Here is a 19,800-nt window from a genome sequence, read left to right on the forward strand (position 1 = left end):
TTGTTATGGTTCGTGGGGCAGGTTGGCGCAGTTTTTTTTTGTTGCTGTTTGTGGAGCCTGGGCTGTCTACAGAGACAGTGTTTTTACAGTGTGTTCAGGGGACAGGTAGCTAGCAGATAGTGAGGAGATGTTTGCTGTATGTGACAAAAAATGTTGTAGCCTAAAAGACGCATCACATCACTTAGAGCACCTTTAAATGACCACCTTGATATGAGGACAAACTACACTTTGAACTTTCTCCCTCCTTTTTCTCATCAACAGATCAACACTGCCACCTTGTGGTTAAAGACACATAAAGAGACACAGCTTTGCAAACACATTTCGAATATGATCATCATTATATAGTAGATGAACATTCAATGTTGCCATAACTTTAGGAAGGAGTAAGAGATTGCCTATCTTAATAAAAATGTAAAGAGACACAGTGAGAAGAATTAGGCTATAGCCACAAAATCAGTAGAGGAAAAAAAACTGCTTTTAATAAGCCTCATCAGCTGAAGAGACACACATTCTGGATTTTTAGTGAAATGTTTGGCATATTTTTCTTCCCGTAACCAGGCTGTGACTCCTTGCATTCTGTGCAGCAAAGTCTTTAAAGGCTGGGTGATGGAATAACCTAGAGGGGCCCATCAGCAGAGGAACATTTTTATTATTATTATTATTATTATTATTATTATTATTATTATTATGGTCTGACTCCTTTGGACCAGTGCCAGCAACAAAACAAAAGAACCATAGGTGTAGAAAGATAATACTTTGAGTTACAGAAGCACATAGTGGCTAATACAGCTGTAATAAAACTAAGAAATATGGCTGATGTCTTCAGTGCTCTTGTATGGTAATGCAGTTTCAGTTCCATCTTTTATCAATGGAAATTGTCAGAAATTACTGATTGTCAACAACTGGGATTTGTTGTTGTTGTTGTTGTTGAGATATGCACTAAGACATCCTTGTACATTCAGGTGCAGCTGTAGCAGGTTGGGCTGTAGTTTTTGCAAGAAGCAAATGTTTCCCTAATTTAAAGTCTCTGGAATTCTGAGTGTGTTGCAACACAAAAAGTTGTTGCAAAGTGTTGCAAAAAAAGTACATGCTATACTGATAATATCAGGAATGTGCAAGTATTGAGATATAACATAAGTAAGTTAATATCAAACAGTAATATTTTTCTATATAAATATTTCTGTGTGTTACGCTAAATGTTGCAAAATTACAAATTGACTTTTAACTTTTAAATCTAAAATCAATCTGCTAAATCAGTATTTTCACTGGATAACAATGAACATAATTGGTCAACACTACATTTCTATTGACCCTTTCCTTGACTGGGTTACAGGTGCATAGCATTGGCGACAGCCACACAGAATATTAAACCTGTTTCAAGGCCTTTGAACCTGTTATTATTTGTCCTCTGTCACTAACAGACAAGTTCGCAAACTCTAACTTGCAGCACTAAAATTGATTTCAGAAAAAAAAAAAAAAAAAAAGTTTTTATTGTGATTATTATTATAATTTTAATAATCTAAAATCGCCAATGGTGGGCAACATCATTTGGCCCAATTCACTTTATGAAGTGTCCTAAAAAGCAATGGGAGCATTGACCTCATCCCTCAAAGGCCACTGAGCCCACAGCTAGATCCCAGTCGCAACACCCACAGACAGTGAGGCTCTTTATCCTCTTGACACAAAACAAATAAGTATAAAACATTCCAGAGTCACAACACACTTGCCATTCACTGTGATCTTTTTTTGAAATATTTAGTTGTAGGTTGAGAGAGATTAGCCAGATATAGTTGAGCTCAGAAACTTCATTGCACATGTCAGCTTTTGAGAAACAATAACAGTGCTACACTGCAGTATGTTTGGATTGAAGCAGGACAGAATGTATAGTTATTTTTGTGATGGCTTACAGACGAGGGCTTTTCTATGGGCACAGTCCAACAGCTGTGGATGCCACTGTGTCATAGTCAAAGGATGACGGATACAGGCAGCACAATGCTGTCACTGATTAAATGCTCTCCTCTTTATCTGCCTCTGCACAATATATCAGCTTATGGCTCCAGTCTTTATCTTCTGAGGTTATCTCAAACGATGAACCCCACTTCAAAACTGCACCGCAAGCTAAAATGAGTTTCTAGTTTGGCTATGCTTTTTAAAACTTTTTATACCAGTACAGTTAACATGACAGTATAACTGACATAGACTGGACACAGTGTCCTTTCAACAATCTTTAATTTGTGGTTTTATACTAAAAATCACAGTAAGTCCAACAGAAATAGTTGGACACGGTGCCCAGATAGCTCAGTTGGTTGAGCGGGAGCCCATATATAGAGGTTTACTCCTCAACGCAGCGGGCCCGGGATCGACTCCGACCTGCGGCCCTTTGCTGCATGTCATTACCCCTCTCTCTCTCCTTTCATGTCTTCATTTGTCCTGTCAAAAATAAAGGCTGAAAATGCCCAAAAAATAATCTTAAAAAAAAAGAAATAGTTGGACACTAAAAATTAAGCAGTTGATCCTTCTGTTTCCTCATTCATATTAAAATTCTCATCTTCCACTTATTCTATCAAAGATCCTAACAAAATTACAAAGTGCTTTATAAGGAACAAAACAAAACAAAGAATAAAAAGCGACAACAAGAAATAAAGGGTAATGTTGAAATGATGAAAAAATAAAATGAATGTAATGCTATTACTGCAATCAAGTTAATTTAAAGACATGGATATTTACGAAATGACTTCAATGCCTTTATTCTTTTATATATAAATGTTATTTTCAGAGTACTGGAGTCAAACAACAAAGTGTAAAATGGGAAGAAACCAAGCATTACAACAAGACCTTGAACCGGGTGAATGACCATCACTGTTTTATAGTCGGTGTATGTATTACAGCACACTGCCATTTGTGGCAAACATTACCTTGCACATCTGATTTACTGGCACTACAACTGAGACATGATTAATGGATACCATTCCGCTGCAATCAAACCTGGTGCACAGTCAGTCAGCTGTGCTCACTCAGTGGAATGCTGCTGCTGTTACTCCAGGAGGTATCTATTGTTATGCACTCAAACGTTAATTTTGCAAGACATCTGATTCATGAAAATATTCCTGATTGCTGTTGAGAATCATATTTCATATTTCAATCATATTTCCGCTCTTCAGTTGAGAAAACTATGAACTTAATTAGCACTGATTATGGTATTGTGCGGTTGTGTAATTAGCTATGAAGTCAAATCAGCTTTATTGTCAATTTCTTCATATATACTAGACATGCAGAGGAATCAAAAGTTCATTTCTCACCATCCCACGGTGAAGAAGAAAAATGCACAACAGATAAGACAAGTTCCTACCACAAGAGTAAAAAAAAACAAGACAAGATCACAAGACAAAAACACAAGAATGTCACAAGCAGCAACAAAATGTATATGATGTGTTTTGATAGAGCAGAAAGATGTACAAAAGGAAACAGCAGCAACTTCAGAGTTTTTTTTTGGGGGGGGGCAGAGAGAGGGTTTAGAGAGTTCAGTTTCCTGACAGCCTGGTGGATGAAGCTGTTTGCTAGTCTGGTGGAGTGAGCACTGAGTAGTGCCCTTTATATAGATCTATATAAAGGGCACTAGCACTGAGGCTTCTATATCTCCTCCCAGAGGGCAGGAGGCTGAAAAGACTGTGCGGGATGGCTGTCGTCGCTCACAATCATGGTCGCTTTTCGGGTGAGGCGGGTGTTGTATATGTCTTGCAGGGAGGGGAGTGGGGCCCCAATGATCTTTCTATCTATGAAGATGATTAGATTTGGATGCATTCCGAAAGACAGCACAGGGATCAAAAGTGAGATCTGAAAGCTGCGAAATAAAGAACAGATCATTTATTCAATTCATTAGTTAGCTGCACATGAATGTAGAAACTTTATTGGAAATACCATAAAACATCTTATTATAATCATTGCAGTTGTTACTGTATTTCTTTTAAGAACTCACATATGTTTACCAGGAGCAAACAAGTGGCATCATTACCCCAGCTGAATTAATTATTATAATTTAAACTGCACTGCCACAACTAATCAGAATGCATTATTAAGATGATGATGATGATGAGACGACAATCTTGCTTGCAGAGCAAGAAAATGATTTGCAGAAGAGGGTAACTTTGTGTCTGAAGGGTGCAGGAAGTGGAAACTAGATGCAAGAACTGAAGTTACTTCTTGAATCAGTGAAATGTTTATGACGCTCAGCATAAATACAGTAGTTCCTCATGTATGTGGAACAAAGATGGTGTTGGTACCATTAGCTGTTGATGTCCATTTCATGTTTTATTGTTCATATTATGATGATTTAAGCTGTGTTTTAGGAAGGAAACCTTTTTTGTGGCAGATTGAATTTTACAAGCTTGGTACAGAAGACAAAGTTATTTGCTATGTAGTCTCGCTTTGCCAGACCTTCCTCCACAGTGCTGCTCACGAGGGTCTGGCTAGTCCACACAGCATTCCGGGATGTGAGAAAAAAATGCTCTGGTTTATTGGCATTTCTTTAAACCAATCACAATCGTCATGGGCACCGGCAGCAGCCTCTGTTTTTGGTGGAACGTGTACGTTCAAAAGTTATTTTTGAAGAAAAAAGAATTCTGTCTTGGATATTTTTATATTATACGCATATCTTGGTAATATGTCACTTTAAGTGTATTTTTGTATGTATTTCCAGCATTGCCCCATCCAGGTAAAGCCCGAGTTACATGAGACACCCAAAAAGCCCCAGTTTCCTGATCAATCACAGAAACATGATTTTTTTTCTCTCTCCTCTGGGTGCTCACATAGCTGTTAGTATTATACAACCCCTTAAACCACACCCATGAAGGGCGTGGGTCACAACCACCACCAGTCATTGGATCCAGACATTGGCCAACAAAGCATTACTCCTATCCACTTAAAGTGAGACAGAGAGTCACTATGGAAGGTAGCCAGACCCGTGGTGTGGCTCCATCCGATCTAGGATGGTCCATCTTTAACACTTTATGCTGTTGCCTGCCTCTTGGGATTGCTGCTCATCATCTTCTCCTGTAAGGTAGGTAACGTTTCTTGAACATCAAAACTTTTTTAATCTTTATCTGCCATTTTCTACTCCTGTATTCTAAGAGGAGATGTCCTAAAATAAAAAATAAAAATCAATCATTTTTTTGTGTTTTGCAACAATGTACATTTTGCAAATAGCAAGCTATCTTACTTAACATTTACCTTTTCCAAAATCTTACATTAAATATAAGATTAGAGGCATCAAGAGGTTGCTGGTCGTGACTAAAGTAAATGTTGACTAACTCGTGTTCATGCTGTAACCAATTAAATTAATTTTGCATGTAAATGGATATATGTTCCTGTTCAGTTGCACAAGATGAAATTGATCTCCTTTTCATTTTTTCTCTTGATGGCAGATTTGTTTAAACTATATTTGATGATTTCATTTCCTCAGTCAAATACATCTTTTCTAGCAAATTCATTTTAATACTTGCCCTCAGAGAATCAGCTGAAGCTGTGGGTGCTTCAAGGACAGCCAAGACCCTAAATGTCAGTGGACTTGTCTGTGGAATCATTTTGATCATCATATTCATCGCTATAAAAGCCACTCAAATGAAGTGAAGACAACATTGACAGTGCCTGTTTTTGCCGGTAGATGTGGTGAAATCTCAGCAAAGGTTTTGTTACTATGAGCTTCCCCTCCTTATCACATAGGACCACTAAATAGAAACAGGTGTCTGCATGTGTTTGTCTTTGTATATCTTTTAATGAAGTGCCCATAAAAACATCCCAGGAATGCAATTATTATGCACTGCTTGTGTTGGTTAAAGCCAAATAAACATGTATGATTTGGAGAAAATTGGTTTGTTGTTTTGATTCAAACATAAACCGTGCCATATGAATGTGTTTACAAGAATTGAAGCAATGTCAGAAATAATGTCCACTAATAGGGAAAAAAAGATACCTTTAGATAGATAGATAACTTTTTATTGACTAGACACAAAATAGTTGTAGACATAACAAATATAACAAAACATAAAATGATCTAAAAATGCTGACAATTTTTGTCTTTTGAGTTACCACACATGATGATGCGTTTTTTTGTGTGTTAGTTTGTCATGTTTTTATCCTGCCTCAATACAAAGGAAAACAAATCATAATAGCAATAGCTCTTGACTCAAAATTTGTCAAATTAATGTAATTTGGTAAGATTTTCATATTGTTTGACAAAACAATGTAAATTGTGAACTGGTAACACCTAACACTAGGGTGAAACTGGAACCTTTTTCAGGCAAAATGTGTTTGGAAGTTGATGGGAGCTAGGTTTAGGGTTTGATATGGGGGTTAGTATTAAAGTCATGGTCACTCACTAAAATCCAAAACAATGTAAAATATAACAGTAAATAAGTACAGTGTTCTGCATACAGTATTTTGAAGTGTCTAGCTTCCGTTGCCTCTCTGTTAACACTTATCTTTGCATGACTTATCTGAACTGATATAATAATATGGAAAACAAAGGTAACATTGTACGTTTTGCTTGTATTTGTTATTTTTGTCTATTTTTACATTGCACACATATATATAAGCATAAACATCTCTATGTTTACCAATTTTGTCTTTGCATTTCTCCTATGATTGTAACACTTTAGAAGAAAACTTTGCTTTGAATGAAGTATGAATTGTAGCAAGTAAGAATTTTTCTTCTCTTTCAAATAGAAGCACTTCCGTCACATTTCAGAGCTCTTCTCTCTTAAAAGTCCTTCAAGATGGGAGAGCAGAGATGTTTCTCTGTGCTTCCTTTGAAGTTCTTCAACTTCCTGCTCCCATAATCACAGACAGACACACAACAAGAGACGTGACAAGATAGCTCTGGTTACTCTCCAACTCACAAATAGTATCCTGCCACTTTTCACAATAGTGACAGACAAATAAACGTAAGAAAAGTCATGCTTCTATTTGAACAATCTGAAAGAAGATGCTCCATGTGAACCGTGTTAAATCAAATCATAGTAATAAGAAAGATTCAGTACTTACATCTTCAGACAGCAATCCTCTGCTTGGTTTGTGAAACCTGTAAAGTAGGGAGGCAGCATGAGAGTCTGAAAGGGTCCTCTTCAAGACCCCTGAAGGTGACTCTGGGTCCTGAAACAACACACACAAATTGGCTTCCTGTCCAGGGGAGGGCATGCCCAGTCTGGCCTGAAACAGTTCTCCCAGACATGCCTGCAGTATCTGTGATATACAAAAAAAATTTAATTAATGTCACACATTCCACAACATTTAACCCATTAAAAAAAACTGCTGGAATGTTAACGTTCGGCTTTATTTGAAGCTAAATTTACTATCTAAATGTACTCTCACATCTACACTATTTTCCCGAATTACTAATGATTAATGCACACTTTGAGTGTTATTCTGTACCTTGAAGAAAAGCCTCTGGAAGGCAGGACTGGAGTCAGAGCTCATGTCTTTAATCTTGACATGGCACAGACAGTGGAGCAGCAGCAGAGAGAAGCCTCCAACTGACTGGAGCCTCTGGCGACGGACAAAGAGCGTCTCCTCTGCCTCCTGTTAATAGAGCAGTAATTAAACAGTAACACATTACAGCTGTACAAAGACATACACAACACAAGCATCATTCACTGATTTAAAAAAAAAAGCAAGCCTGGTGCCACATTGTTATCAATGTACAATGTGTCTTGCTATTCGAAAGGAAATTAAAGGATTAGTTTTTCATGAATGTTTTATGATTACCTGATATACCTGATATACAAATGAGGAACTGCAACAAATGGCCGCTAAGAGGGCAAGATGAGGAAGTGGCTACTTCACTGGTCTATATCCATGACGTTCCACTTGTGGGATTGCTCCGTTGCTCCGCCAGGACATTCTGCCGGATTTCACTCTTTTCGGCCGGATGTCCGTTAAATTCCGTTTTTTTTGTGTTGGAATTTTAAACTATGGTCGATTTGAGGACTATGGTTAACTGCTCCTCAGATCTTTGCAGGTTAAATGGAGACAGCTAGCTAGACTAACTGTCCAATCTGAGTTTTCTGTTTCACTACTAAAACAACTTTTGAACGTATACGTTCCACCAAAACAAGTAAACTTCCCGAGGCTATTTTGCAGAGGCGCCATGGCTCTCTGGTGCTGCCGCCCATGACCATTGTGATTGGTTTAAAGAAATGCCAATAAACCAGAGTATGTTTTTCTCCCATCCCGAAATTCTGTGTGGCAGGTCTGGCAAAGCGAGACTAGTACTTCACTAATACAAACGTTTCTAACTTCTAATGGAATTCTTGTTTGCACTTAAAGGGATACGCCACCGTTTGTTGAAATAGGGCTTATCACAGTCTCCCCTAGCTGTAGATAGGTGGGCCAACGCATTTTTTGTGCATGCATTGTTTTAGTCCGGTGCAACACTGGCAGCGCCGGCGCTAGTTAGCTTAGCGTTGTGAATGGAATCCTATGTTGCCGGTTAGCATGTTGTGAGTAAAAGTGAGCCAACAAAAGAAAAAAAGAAAAAAACTAATTACTTGCACTGAGACAAAAAATGCAATGGCCCCCTATCTACAGCAAGGGTAGACCGTGATAAGCCCTATTTCAACAAACGGTGGCATAACAAGGATAGATTATAAAGTCTCCAATGAAGTTATTGATAACTGCATGTTTTACTAGTTTGAAATCTGCTTTTACATGCAGCCCTAGTGATTGCTGCAGTCATAGTGTGAAGTTTGAAGCGTCAATGGTTTCTCTCTTGGCAGTTAGCTAAACAAGATCATGACTTGCCCTTGATGACTGAGGTTGTGAATTCAAGCCCCGGGTGATGCAGAATAAACATGCTAATGAAGCTCAGCGCAAATTCTTTCAGGAAGACGTCATTAACCCAAGCACTACTCATTCTTAAATCTAACAGCTGATTAGAAGTGACGCTTTCAGTTGAACCAATCAGACTTGGCCACGAAATCCATGGGCCTATCAAAGCCTTACAACTCTGCTTTAAATCTGTTCTCTCCCTGTTCTGTCAGCTGTCGTTTCAGGCAGAGCGCTCGACCCTCCTCCTCCCCTGCCGCCTCCGGTCTTCGTGTTTTCCCGGCTGCCCGCTCCGTTGCCTCTTCGGTCCGGTCTCTGGTCTCTTTGTCCGCCGCCACCAGTGTCTGGACTCCATCGGGGGGTTTTGTTCCTGTTCTCTACCCCTTGAAATATATTATTGATTCGATGGAGTCTAATCTCCAAAAGTCTTTGTACATTTCATATTATACAGTTGTACAATAAATAATTTTGCATATCTGCAAACGAAGTCTCTCCTGATTGAAATGCCTATTCAGGCATTGTGCTGTGTGGATTAGAGACTTCGGTTTCAAGGTTTAATGATAACTGTATTTCTCATTTGTCTTCTTGCTCTTTCTCCTTTTTGGTCTGACTCCTCTCCCCAGTGGGTGAACAGAGACAGAAGTCTTTTTTGTCCAGAGATCAGCAGGTCTGAACAGGATGTTCTATAAAGCCTTTCACTGTTGGGACTGTAGTCTGAATTGCCCCTTCAGCATTAGTGAGGGCTCCAAAAAGAAGTAGAGGCAGCAGAAAGACAAAGAAAACTGCTGTTGTGGTGTTGTCTGAGCTGTTTAGTGCAAATGAAGGTGCTGCTGGGTTGTTTCACTTTTCCTTACTTTCTGCTGTATTCATTACCATTCAACCATTTTTTCCTTTAACAATTTTCCTTGCAGTAAGTCTTGATCTTCTCTTATCCCTTGTTATTGTCCCAGAAAGTCTCATTTACAATCATCATGATAGTATTCAGTGGTGGAAGAAGTATTCATATGCTTTACTTAAAGTGACTATATGTAACTTTTAAATGTTTCTGAATCTGTGTAATTTTTCATCTGATGATCATAATTGACCTGTAACAGCAAACGGAACTAACAGTGAAAAGAACGCTATGTTTATATAGTTTTTATTCACGCCTCTGCCCAGGTCCGATTTTTCCTGTGAAGTCACAGAATGATTTACGGCAGGTAGACGGCGCTACAGAGCACACATTCTGAAGGGTCACAGAACACCGGAAAAGTCTGTGTTAGTTAATATGCAGGTAAAAGGTAGCAGGAGATTTCTTTATATAGGCCTTATTGTATTTTAATGTTATTTTAGAAGTTATCTGCTGTAGTTAAGGCTGATACTGGGGCAGGGCCATCACAGAAAAGAAGGAAATTAAATGATGAACAACTAAAAACTAAAAAGGAAAGTGATAGATGAAGGCCGATAACGCAAGTCAACCTTGGTCGGGCTTTCAACAGATGGAGACAATTACAGGATTGTAAATGATTCAACACCGCACCTGAATTGGCCCTCAGGTATGTAAGTCCATTTAATTCATAAAATAAGTTTACTCTGCGCGATGTGGTTGTACGTCAGTAGCCAACATTAAATTACGTCCCCCTTCTATTTAGACGTTTTATTCCTTTTAGTCCGTGTTTGTGTTGGCTTACTATTTTCTTTTCCCTTGTCCCACTGTACTTGTGTAAAGTGTCCGTGGGTTTCATGAAATGTGCGATTTTAATCTAAGTTATTTAGTTGGTTGCTACAACAAACTCCTAATGCTTTGGCTCATGACACAGTGACAGTGATACCCGTTTTAGCTCACGATACATCCAAAGTAGGCTAATTTACCATATGTAACACTTGAAATGAAACGATGCATCTGCAACGTATTCTCTTATTGTAAATTAATGATTTTCTGTCTGAGCAAAACATTCATCGCGACTATATGACTCCCCATAACGCTAACTCGATAATACAGTGGGTAATAAAGCACCGTAAACAAAAGACCTTTACGACAGCAGGTGTGTTAAAAACACTACCACTTTTGTCCAAAGCGGCTGCTAGAATCACCACAAGATTATTAATAATAATAATAATAATAATAATAATAATAAATATCAACAATTATAACATATATATATATATATATACTGTATATAATTGTTGATCTTTTTCTTGATCCATTAACGTGTAAGCAGCTGGTCGAGGTGGAGCTAATTTCAACATTTACTTACTTACTTACTTACATACTGTTGAATAGTTGAATCATTTTATAAGCTAAGGGTCTATTACTCACAACTTTTAAAAGCTCAGTACTATTCTAATGTTATCTCTCAATATTGTCGAACCAGCTGAGGGAACCAGTTAAACTGCAGATACTAACATTCTCCAGAAAAGGAAACCCTAAAGCCACACGATCACAAAGGCCCCACAGAGTTGAAATGGAGAATATCACTAACATGCTTTATAGTCGTAGATAGACATTTATTGATCCTTTCGGAAATTCATCTAGCACCATACAGCTCATTAGATAGACAGACAGACAGACAGACAACAGACCATAGACAACAGACAACAGGACCACTAAACCCTCCCTCCCCCCCGCACAACAACAATACACAATACCAAATATCTATACATTATAAAATAGTAAAGTGCAGTATCATTAGCACCAGTGGGCTATCAATAGTAAGGTGCAACATCATCATTGACATTTTAATATTATACCAAAGTGCAGTATTATCACACGGAAAGGATCAAGTTATTTTCCCTAACTTATTCAGTAGTATAATGCTGGTAGGAAGAAATGATTTGCGAGCCCGGTTGGTTAGTAAGGACGGCACCCTATATCTTCTGCCTGATGGCAGCGCCTCATACGCCTGGAATAGGGTATGTAGCCCGTCACCATAAATTGCTTGTCCTTTCCTCACCACCCTGAATTCACATATCGTGGTCAGAGATTTTAACTGATGTCCAGCAATCTTGCTGGCCATGTTAACTATCCTGTGTAATTTATTTGTGTTTGTCACTCACAAAGACAAATACCAGGCAATGGAGCAGAGGGTTAAAATACTCTCAACAAAAGAGTGATAGAAAAGGACCTTTCCTGTCTTTTCCTACTCCGAACTGTCTGTCATAAAATACAATCGCTGCCTTTTTTATAGATGGCATCGGTGTTGATATTCCATGATAGCTCAGCATCTATTATTGTTCCTAAGTATTTATACTCCCCAACCACTTCAATCCCTTGCCCCTCTATCTATCTATCTATCTATCTATCTATCTATCTATCTATCTATCTATCTATCTCTATCTATCTATCTATCTATCTATCTATCTATCTATCTATCTATCTATCTATCTATCTATCTATAGTCAAGGTAGAGGTTCCCAAGAACAATAGTGATACTAAGAAAAAAATGTCTTTAAATGGACATGTGTGGGAGTGGCAAATCTGAAGTAAATCCTGGTGCCAGCACTAGTTCATAAACTTTATGGAATTGTTGCAAATTTGGACAGATAATTTGTACATGTACTGTTAAATATCTGTGGACTGCATGCTTACAGTACTTGGTCTTGTTGACTGAGAAACTGATCTTCAGAAAACATGCAGCTTCAGCGTGTGAAATGCTTTGATGCCTAAGGCTTCCAGGTAGCAAAATCTAATCTCAAAATCTTGTTTGGATTTTCTTATCTCCAGACCTCAGTCTGTGACACTGAACACAGGAGACACTCTTTTTTTTTTTTTTTTTACAAAGCAAGTGCTCAGCAGGGAACAGTATTATCCACCCATCCACACAACCAAATGGAAGAACAACCAGGAAATATATCGTTTTTAAAGATTCTGTGATATTGGAAGCATTTTGTTACATCCATCTCTATGGTATTTCAGGGTTTCATTTAACTGTATTGGTCGTGTTTTAGGTGCATCACTTGTGACTTAATTTTTCAATGCATGAACTTGTTAATGCCAGTTATGCCTGTACACCATTGAGCAATTGCACTTAACTTTACTGAAAAACATAAAGAAAATCTCAAATTACACTTTCACAGAAAAAAAAAGATCTAAGTTTACCTGATAAAAGAAGGAATTTCTGAAGGCGTTGTTAAAGTAGTTGTTGTTTGGGAGACTAGCTGCTATCTGAAGTGAAATGGCTGGAGTCTGTTGGAAAAGTGAACAAAAGCTTTTTTCATTACAATATTCGTAAGCTCAGCCCACAGTAAAAATGAAACAAATATATACAATTACAATATAATGAATGAATAAGTGTGTTTGTAACAGGAAACAACATCAAGAAAACACAACAAAAATAATAACAGTGAAGTATTTCAAGTATTTATTTCAAGATGAGTTATAAGGGATGATATCTGCCTGAATTCTTAAGGAAGGTCAGTTTAAAGCCCCAGAGCTCTCACACCAAAAGCCAAGTCCACCTTTGCTCTTTAACTGGGATACAGAGAAGGTTTCCTGCCTGAATACTTCAAGCTGCAGAGGCTCACAGGAAATTAGGCTCAAAAGAAATCAAATAGCTTGGGGCAAGTCAAAGCTTCAAAATTAAACAGTAAGAGCAATTAAAAAAAACAAAAACGAACAAGCAACAATGGTTGAAAATAGAAGTGAAACTGCAGCACCAACCAGTTTTAGATTATGCAATGTATGCATCAGGAAAAGTCCGTGCTGGTAGACCAGGAACTCTCTGGGGTTAAGGAGCGAGAGGTCCAAAGGGATCAGCTCTCCCTCACATTCCCACTGAGCATCGAGGACGTCTACAAAACCCTTGCCTCTGTCTGGACAAAACACAGAACATGACGGTTGCCAGGAACTACAAGCTATTACTTACTGTAGCCTGTCTTCATTCAACACACACAGCCAGTAAACAGTTACTCAAACACAGCAACAAAACATAAAAGGTAAGGTTCAGGCTTTTTGGAATCTACAGTATGAACCACAAATCTGTCAAATCTGTTGTTTTGCAAGAAACAACAAAGCTAATGTTAGAGATGTCTGGGTTTGATACATTTTCAAGTTTTTCATGGCTGTTGGTCTGGTTTTCAAAAAACAATCCAAAAATCACACGTCTTTTTAAGTACTTACAAAGTAATATCTTTATGTGTTACACATGTAACAAATAGTCCTAAGCATGCTTATGTCCAGAAGGAAGAATGTTTACTATGTTGGTTAGGGTTTTATTATGGTAACATCTGCCTATTGGCACTAGAGTAAACGCAAAGTTCAACTGAGGCTGGCTTAGTTATACAGGTATTGATCATAAACCAAAATATTGGAAAAATTAAAATTTGATGATGAACCTGATGGTGGCACTCGATTCATGTCCCTGTGGGGAACATGGATGCTTATACCAAATTTAATGAAAATCCATCCAAAAGTTGGCAAGACATTTCACTTAAAACCACAAATGTAAAACTTATTAGAGGCATTAGAGTAAAAGTCAACGGATCACCAGAGTCCGTAGACTTCAACTTCTGAGGCCCATAAATGTCTGTGCAAAATTTTAATGCCAATCCATCATATATTCGTTGAGACATTTCACTCTGGACCGAAGTGGTCGACGGACAGACTGACATTGCTATCCCTGGAGTCACGCTGCTAGTGTGTCCAATCAAAAACACAACTTCTTGATAACTACACCAGTATCAATTTTTACTACATCATTTAACAACGCCTCAGTGAAACTGATCTGACTTAATTAAACCCTGAGTCTCTGAAGCCAAACAAACTAACATATGCCTAAACACTAGAGGTTCATGAAATGACTACCATCTGGGCGTCATCAAAGCTCTGGAGCGCGAGAAATAAAAAGGGGTTAAAAAAACATACAGGCAGTGCTGGAATCTAAAGAATGCACAATACTTAAGGGACCTATGCCCATTTTTGAAATATGTTATTCCTATGGTCTAAGACAGTCCAGAAAGATTAGGAAACAGCTCTCTCCCAAATCCAAAAACCAGAGATTTACTTCTCTGATTTCTGGCTTTAAAAGAGAGTACCTCATGTTCACAAATATTGATTTAACTTTTCTTGGCCATGGAAATAACATGTCGGATTTCTTAATTTAGGTGGTCTTAAAGCAGTTTGTAATCTGCCCTTTTCACAAAAGTACACCATGATATAAGGGGTCCCTTATTCATTATCCATAAGTATTCAAAAATACTTTTAAAGCAATCAAGACTATATAATTAAGTTTTCTCTAGGTAGGATTGATTTGGAGAGAAAATATCTCTGATGTTGTGTGTTATGCATGATTGTACATGAATACCCAATGATTATGCTGTCTACACGTGTTGTATGTGTGTGCACTCGTATATAGGTGTCTTTCTGCACACTCAAAAATAAAAACATAAAACACATCTGTATCGGAACTACCTTCAAGCACTCCTCTAAGAAGCCCTGCCCCGCAGGCCCAACCCTTCAGCTGTAGCTCCAGCCCCTTCAACAGCTGGAACAGAGGAGAGAGCTCCAGTAGCTTGGCCCACTCCTCTTCTGGCAAATAAAAGCAACATTAACTTGACACCCCACATGTAACAAATTCTATCTATGTATTTTATATCATGATGTTACCTGGAATTGTGGGGACAGAGATAGAATGTGTAGGCTGAGCAGACTCTTTCATCGGCTGGCTTTCTGTTGAGAAATCAAGTTTTAATGACTCATTATCATTAAAGGAATAGTTCAACATTTTGCAAAGGTTAGCATAACTTAAGCACAATGAATGTAAAAAAAAAAAAGGGGGGGGAGGGGACAGCTAGCCTGGCTGTGTCTAACAACAAAATCCATCTACCAGCACCTCTAAAGCTCACTGATCAACTTCATATATCTCCTTCATTTAATCCATACTAAAACCAAAGAGTGAAAAAGACAAGTTGTGGTTTTATGGGCATTACGTGCAGGACTATTTATGGGCAGATGCAGTGACTTCCTGGAGTCTCTCATGATTACGGCAAGACTCCAAGCAGTCACTGCACCCAGCCAAGAAATTGTTGTAAAACCACAACTTGTCATTTAACACTTGTTAATTTGTGAGCTTTAGAGGTGTTGTTTGGATTTTGTTACATCTGGACAAAGCCAGCCTAGCTGTTCTCCCCTGTCTTTATGCTAAGCTAACCGGCTGCTGGCTGTAGCTTCATATTAAATGGACAGCTAGACCGGCATCAATCTTCTCATCTACCTCTCAGCAAGAGGATAAACATATTTTCCAAAATGTCAAATTTTTCCTTTAGAGGTATGCTTTGCTGTACAGCTAGAATGAGCGCTTAAATTCCGGTATGGACGTATGAATGTTTGTGTGTCCTTTCCCAGAAAGGTTATTACCTGAATCTAGTAGAGGACTTACTAGATTCTTACTAGTAGAGGATACATACAGTATAGCTCGCTCACACACAGCACTGAAGCAGAGCACAGCACAGGACAACACAGGGTGAAAGGGGTCTTACATTCAGTATTGCCGTGTTTAAATTGTGCTTTGTCTCACCCTGGGAATGAATGCCAGTAGATGCGGTGTGTCTTTGGGAATTGTGTGTCGGTGCTGAGATGGCCTGCAGACCAGTGTCCTGGGATTGAGCTAAATTGACTGGCTCCCTCAAAGACTGGGTGGAGATTCCTTCAGAAACACACACTGTCAGAGACATGGCAAGTATCTCCTCAAGCAGCTGTGAGCTTTGTTGAGTTTTCAAGACACATTGATTTAAGGTAATGCACTTTACTTCAGAGGGCTAGTTCTGATAGAAACATAAACTATTTATGTCTAATCATTGTACAACTTACACTAGTGGTTTCTGTACCTGTTGTGTATTGTACATAATACAAACTGTCTTACTTTCAACACTTGTCAGAATCATAATTATTTTTTTTCACTGATTTTTCACTGTTCTCTTACCTCCTTCTACTGTAGCTCACATCTCCAGAGACTGTATTAAAGAAACCAAACAACACCCTGGACCTATTGATATCTTACTCCAGCATACATCGGCATTGATACCAACACAGTAGCTGTTTCCCTTCTCACAGTGAGCACATTCTTTGTAGACATGCTCTTTCTACACACATATATAGACATGTTATCACAAGGCTTGAGTGGCTTGAGAAGCATATACCTTTCACGACAGGCACAGAGGCTGTCCAGACCCTAGAGGCTATCTCCAACCCGTATGCCTGCTTTGTTGACAAACCTGAAACATGTAAAAAAAAAAAAAAAAATCATACTTAAAAGACAAAGCCTGCCAAAATGAAAAATTAAATTGACCCTACTTACAAGTATTGTCTGTTTAGACAAAGCATGATGTAAATTGGTTAATTATTCTGCGCCAAAGAGCTCCATTGTTTTTCAAAAACTATTAAAAACACACCAATGAGCCCCACTGAGTGACAGATTCCTTCATTACAATGAGCATGAGACTCAATCCTACATACACTACCCTGCTGCTCTAAATACTCACTAAAGCACCAAATGTGTATTAAACACAGAAAATAGTCCCTAACAAATGGACCATTTTAGCCTGTTTACAGTAATGTGATCTTAGTCACGATAAACTGTGACTTTCTGGACAATGCAAAAAGGATGAAAAGATTATTTGACTCTCGCCGTTCACTACCATACATATTTTTTCTGAAATAAGGTCCCATGGGGTCCACCAACTGGGGGAGGGACTTTGCATCTCTATAGGAAGCTATAGAATAACACCAGCCTTATCCTTTAACCACAGTAATTTAGGATTCAGATTTAGGAATTTGCAGGCTCACATATAGTATATGTACCAGGAAATGTTGTTGGCAGTACAGCAATTTCAAACATTTTACATCAAAACACTTCAGACCCGCAGATCTAATGACAGGGAGAAGCAGAAAATATAGCTAGAGTATAGCTACCAAATAATGCCATTATTCAATGAGGCCTTGTGATTTCTCTGGAGCAATATGCACTGCCTATCTAAATGTTTGCCTCGTATCAGTACCCCGACCATGTAGTAATAAACATTGTACCCCTAACTGGTACTGATTAGGTACCAGAAATGTGCCGATTGCAGATGTTGGGGGAGAAGCTGGCAGGCTGTTTGTCTTCCAGGAGTTGGTTCAGTCTCTCCAGGAGAGGCAAAGCCATCTGTTGAAGAAAACCCCTGACCTCCACAGTCGGCCTGTGTTCACTGCACTGGACCAGACCATATTCCTTATACCAAAAGCTCCCACACAGTACTGCCTAGACATACAAAAAGAAGGGAGGTAGCTCAGAATAACACTGGGAGAAATACAGATAACCAAAACACATCTTCTTGAAAAACTCTATAATTCTGTAACTAAGCCCAATTTGCATTGATTGCTTACCTCAGGTTTAAACAAACAGAGTTAATGATGGAAAAAAGACAAATAAAAAGGAGCCATACACTTCCCTGCATCATACTGTATATATATCAGTTTATGTGTTTTTTTTTGTGTGTGTGTGTGTTGTACACTGTCGGGGGGGAAGGAAAAAAAGGTGTGGGAAAAGGGACACTAAAAAGGGGCCCCCCCTCCTTTCTGTCTGGAACAACACTGCTCCCACAACTCTCTCTGTCTCAGCTCTCTGTCCTGGAAGAAGGATAAACACAGGCTTGAGCGAGAAGAAGCACTAAACGTGCTCATGTTATGCTCATTTTCAGGTTCATAATTGTATTTAGAGGTTGTACCAGAATAGGTTTATGTGGTTTAATTTTCAGAAAACACCATATATTTGTTGTACTGCACATTACTGCAGCTCCTCTTTTCACCCTGTGTGTTGAGCTCTCTGTTTTAGCTACAGAGAGACATCTCACTTCTGTACTATCTTTGTTGGGAGTCGCACATGTGCAGTAAGTACTGCTAGCTAGTCAGTTGCAGAGTATGAGGGCGTGCCATGCAAGCAGCTAGGCGAGCATTATAACGTGTGTTACAAAGTGACGCTTGTTTGTCATGGAAGTAAAGGCTGGACTACAATAGAGCTGTTTGGAGCAGTTTGTGAACAGTTTCTGTTGGAGATGGTAAGTCCCTTTGAGGTGGACTTTGGGCTTTTTCACTTTGTAAACCTATAACGTGCACAAAAACATATATAACACAATAAAAGAAAGGGGAAAAGCCAAAAAGCATAATATCGGCACTTTAAGTTTTATTTAAAGTTAGATGACAATGTTACAGAGTGCACCTCACAGGGCTGGCATCATAGTTCAATTACTAGACTCCCTATAGCATCTAATCTGACGTGCCAGATGGTTTGTCGTGTGATCTTATGATCCCGCCAAAATCCAGCTGCCGTATGCAATATTACAGCATCATGAGTCCTATGCATTTGGCATTGGTGGCATGAGAGGGAAGTGAACATCTGACCTAACTGTGTCAATTCAGCTCAGGGCCATAACAAATAACAGAAAGCCATTACTCTCACCATAGCATGGAGGGTTGTAGCCCAGTCTCCTCCCTGTGTTGTCCATTTTTCTTGGTCTTGTTGGAGCTGCTCCATACACACATCCACCTTATCAAGGCCTGACATGAGCTCAGAGTGCCAAATACACTGCAGATCCCACTCCTGCTCGTCACCTATACACACAGACAGAAATGCACACAGACATGCTGCCAACCCAAATAAAATATTAAACATTTAAATTATGTTAATGACTCTACAACTGAAGGGTGCGATATGAGACACTGGCATAAAGCGTCTCTTTTTTGGCAAGCGATGAATATAACCGCAGTTCAGGTCATGAGTGTAATCTCCCCCATGCTCTTCATCCTGCCAGCTTGCCAGCCAATTTACCCAGAGTGAGGATGTGTAATACATGTGAAGGCAAGATCAGAGCCAAGTGGGAGCGCTGAGCTGCTCTCCTCTGTGCCTCAGTCTGCGCTGAATCCTGCAGATCCACGGCTGCTTCCCTCAGCTGCCTCCCTGACCACTGGACCTGCAGCAGAGAGCACACTTATTCTTGGAATATGAAAAGTGGAGGCACATATTTGCATAC

The 19,800-nt window shown here is 38.9% G+C and overlaps 1 protein-coding gene across 1 annotated transcript; it reads right to left on the reverse strand.

Moving 5' to 3' along the window:
* Positions 1-6,003: 6,003 nt before the first annotated feature.
* LOC120570627 lies at positions 6,004-18,129 on the reverse strand. The gene is made up of 10 exons (XM_039819099.1): positions 17,843-18,129; positions 16,933-17,007; positions 16,311-16,439; positions 15,401-15,463; positions 15,206-15,322; positions 13,457-13,608; positions 12,896-12,982; positions 7,426-7,572; positions 7,039-7,236; positions 6,004-6,821 (listed from the first exon to the last, which is right to left on the reverse strand). The coding sequence occupies exons 1-10, from the start codon at positions 17,934-17,936 to the stop codon at positions 6,732-6,734; spliced, it is 1,152 nt and encodes a 383-aa protein (XP_039675033.1). The 5' UTR covers positions 17,937-18,129; the 3' UTR covers positions 6,004-6,731.
* Between the last annotated feature and the right edge of the window lie 1,671 nt (positions 18,130-19,800).

This window comes from Perca fluviatilis, chromosome 2 (assembly GCF_010015445.1).
Source record: "Perca fluviatilis chromosome 2, GENO_Pfluv_1.0, whole genome shotgun sequence".
Classification (NCBI taxonomy): Eukaryota; Metazoa; Chordata; class Actinopteri; order Perciformes; family Percidae; genus Perca; species Perca fluviatilis.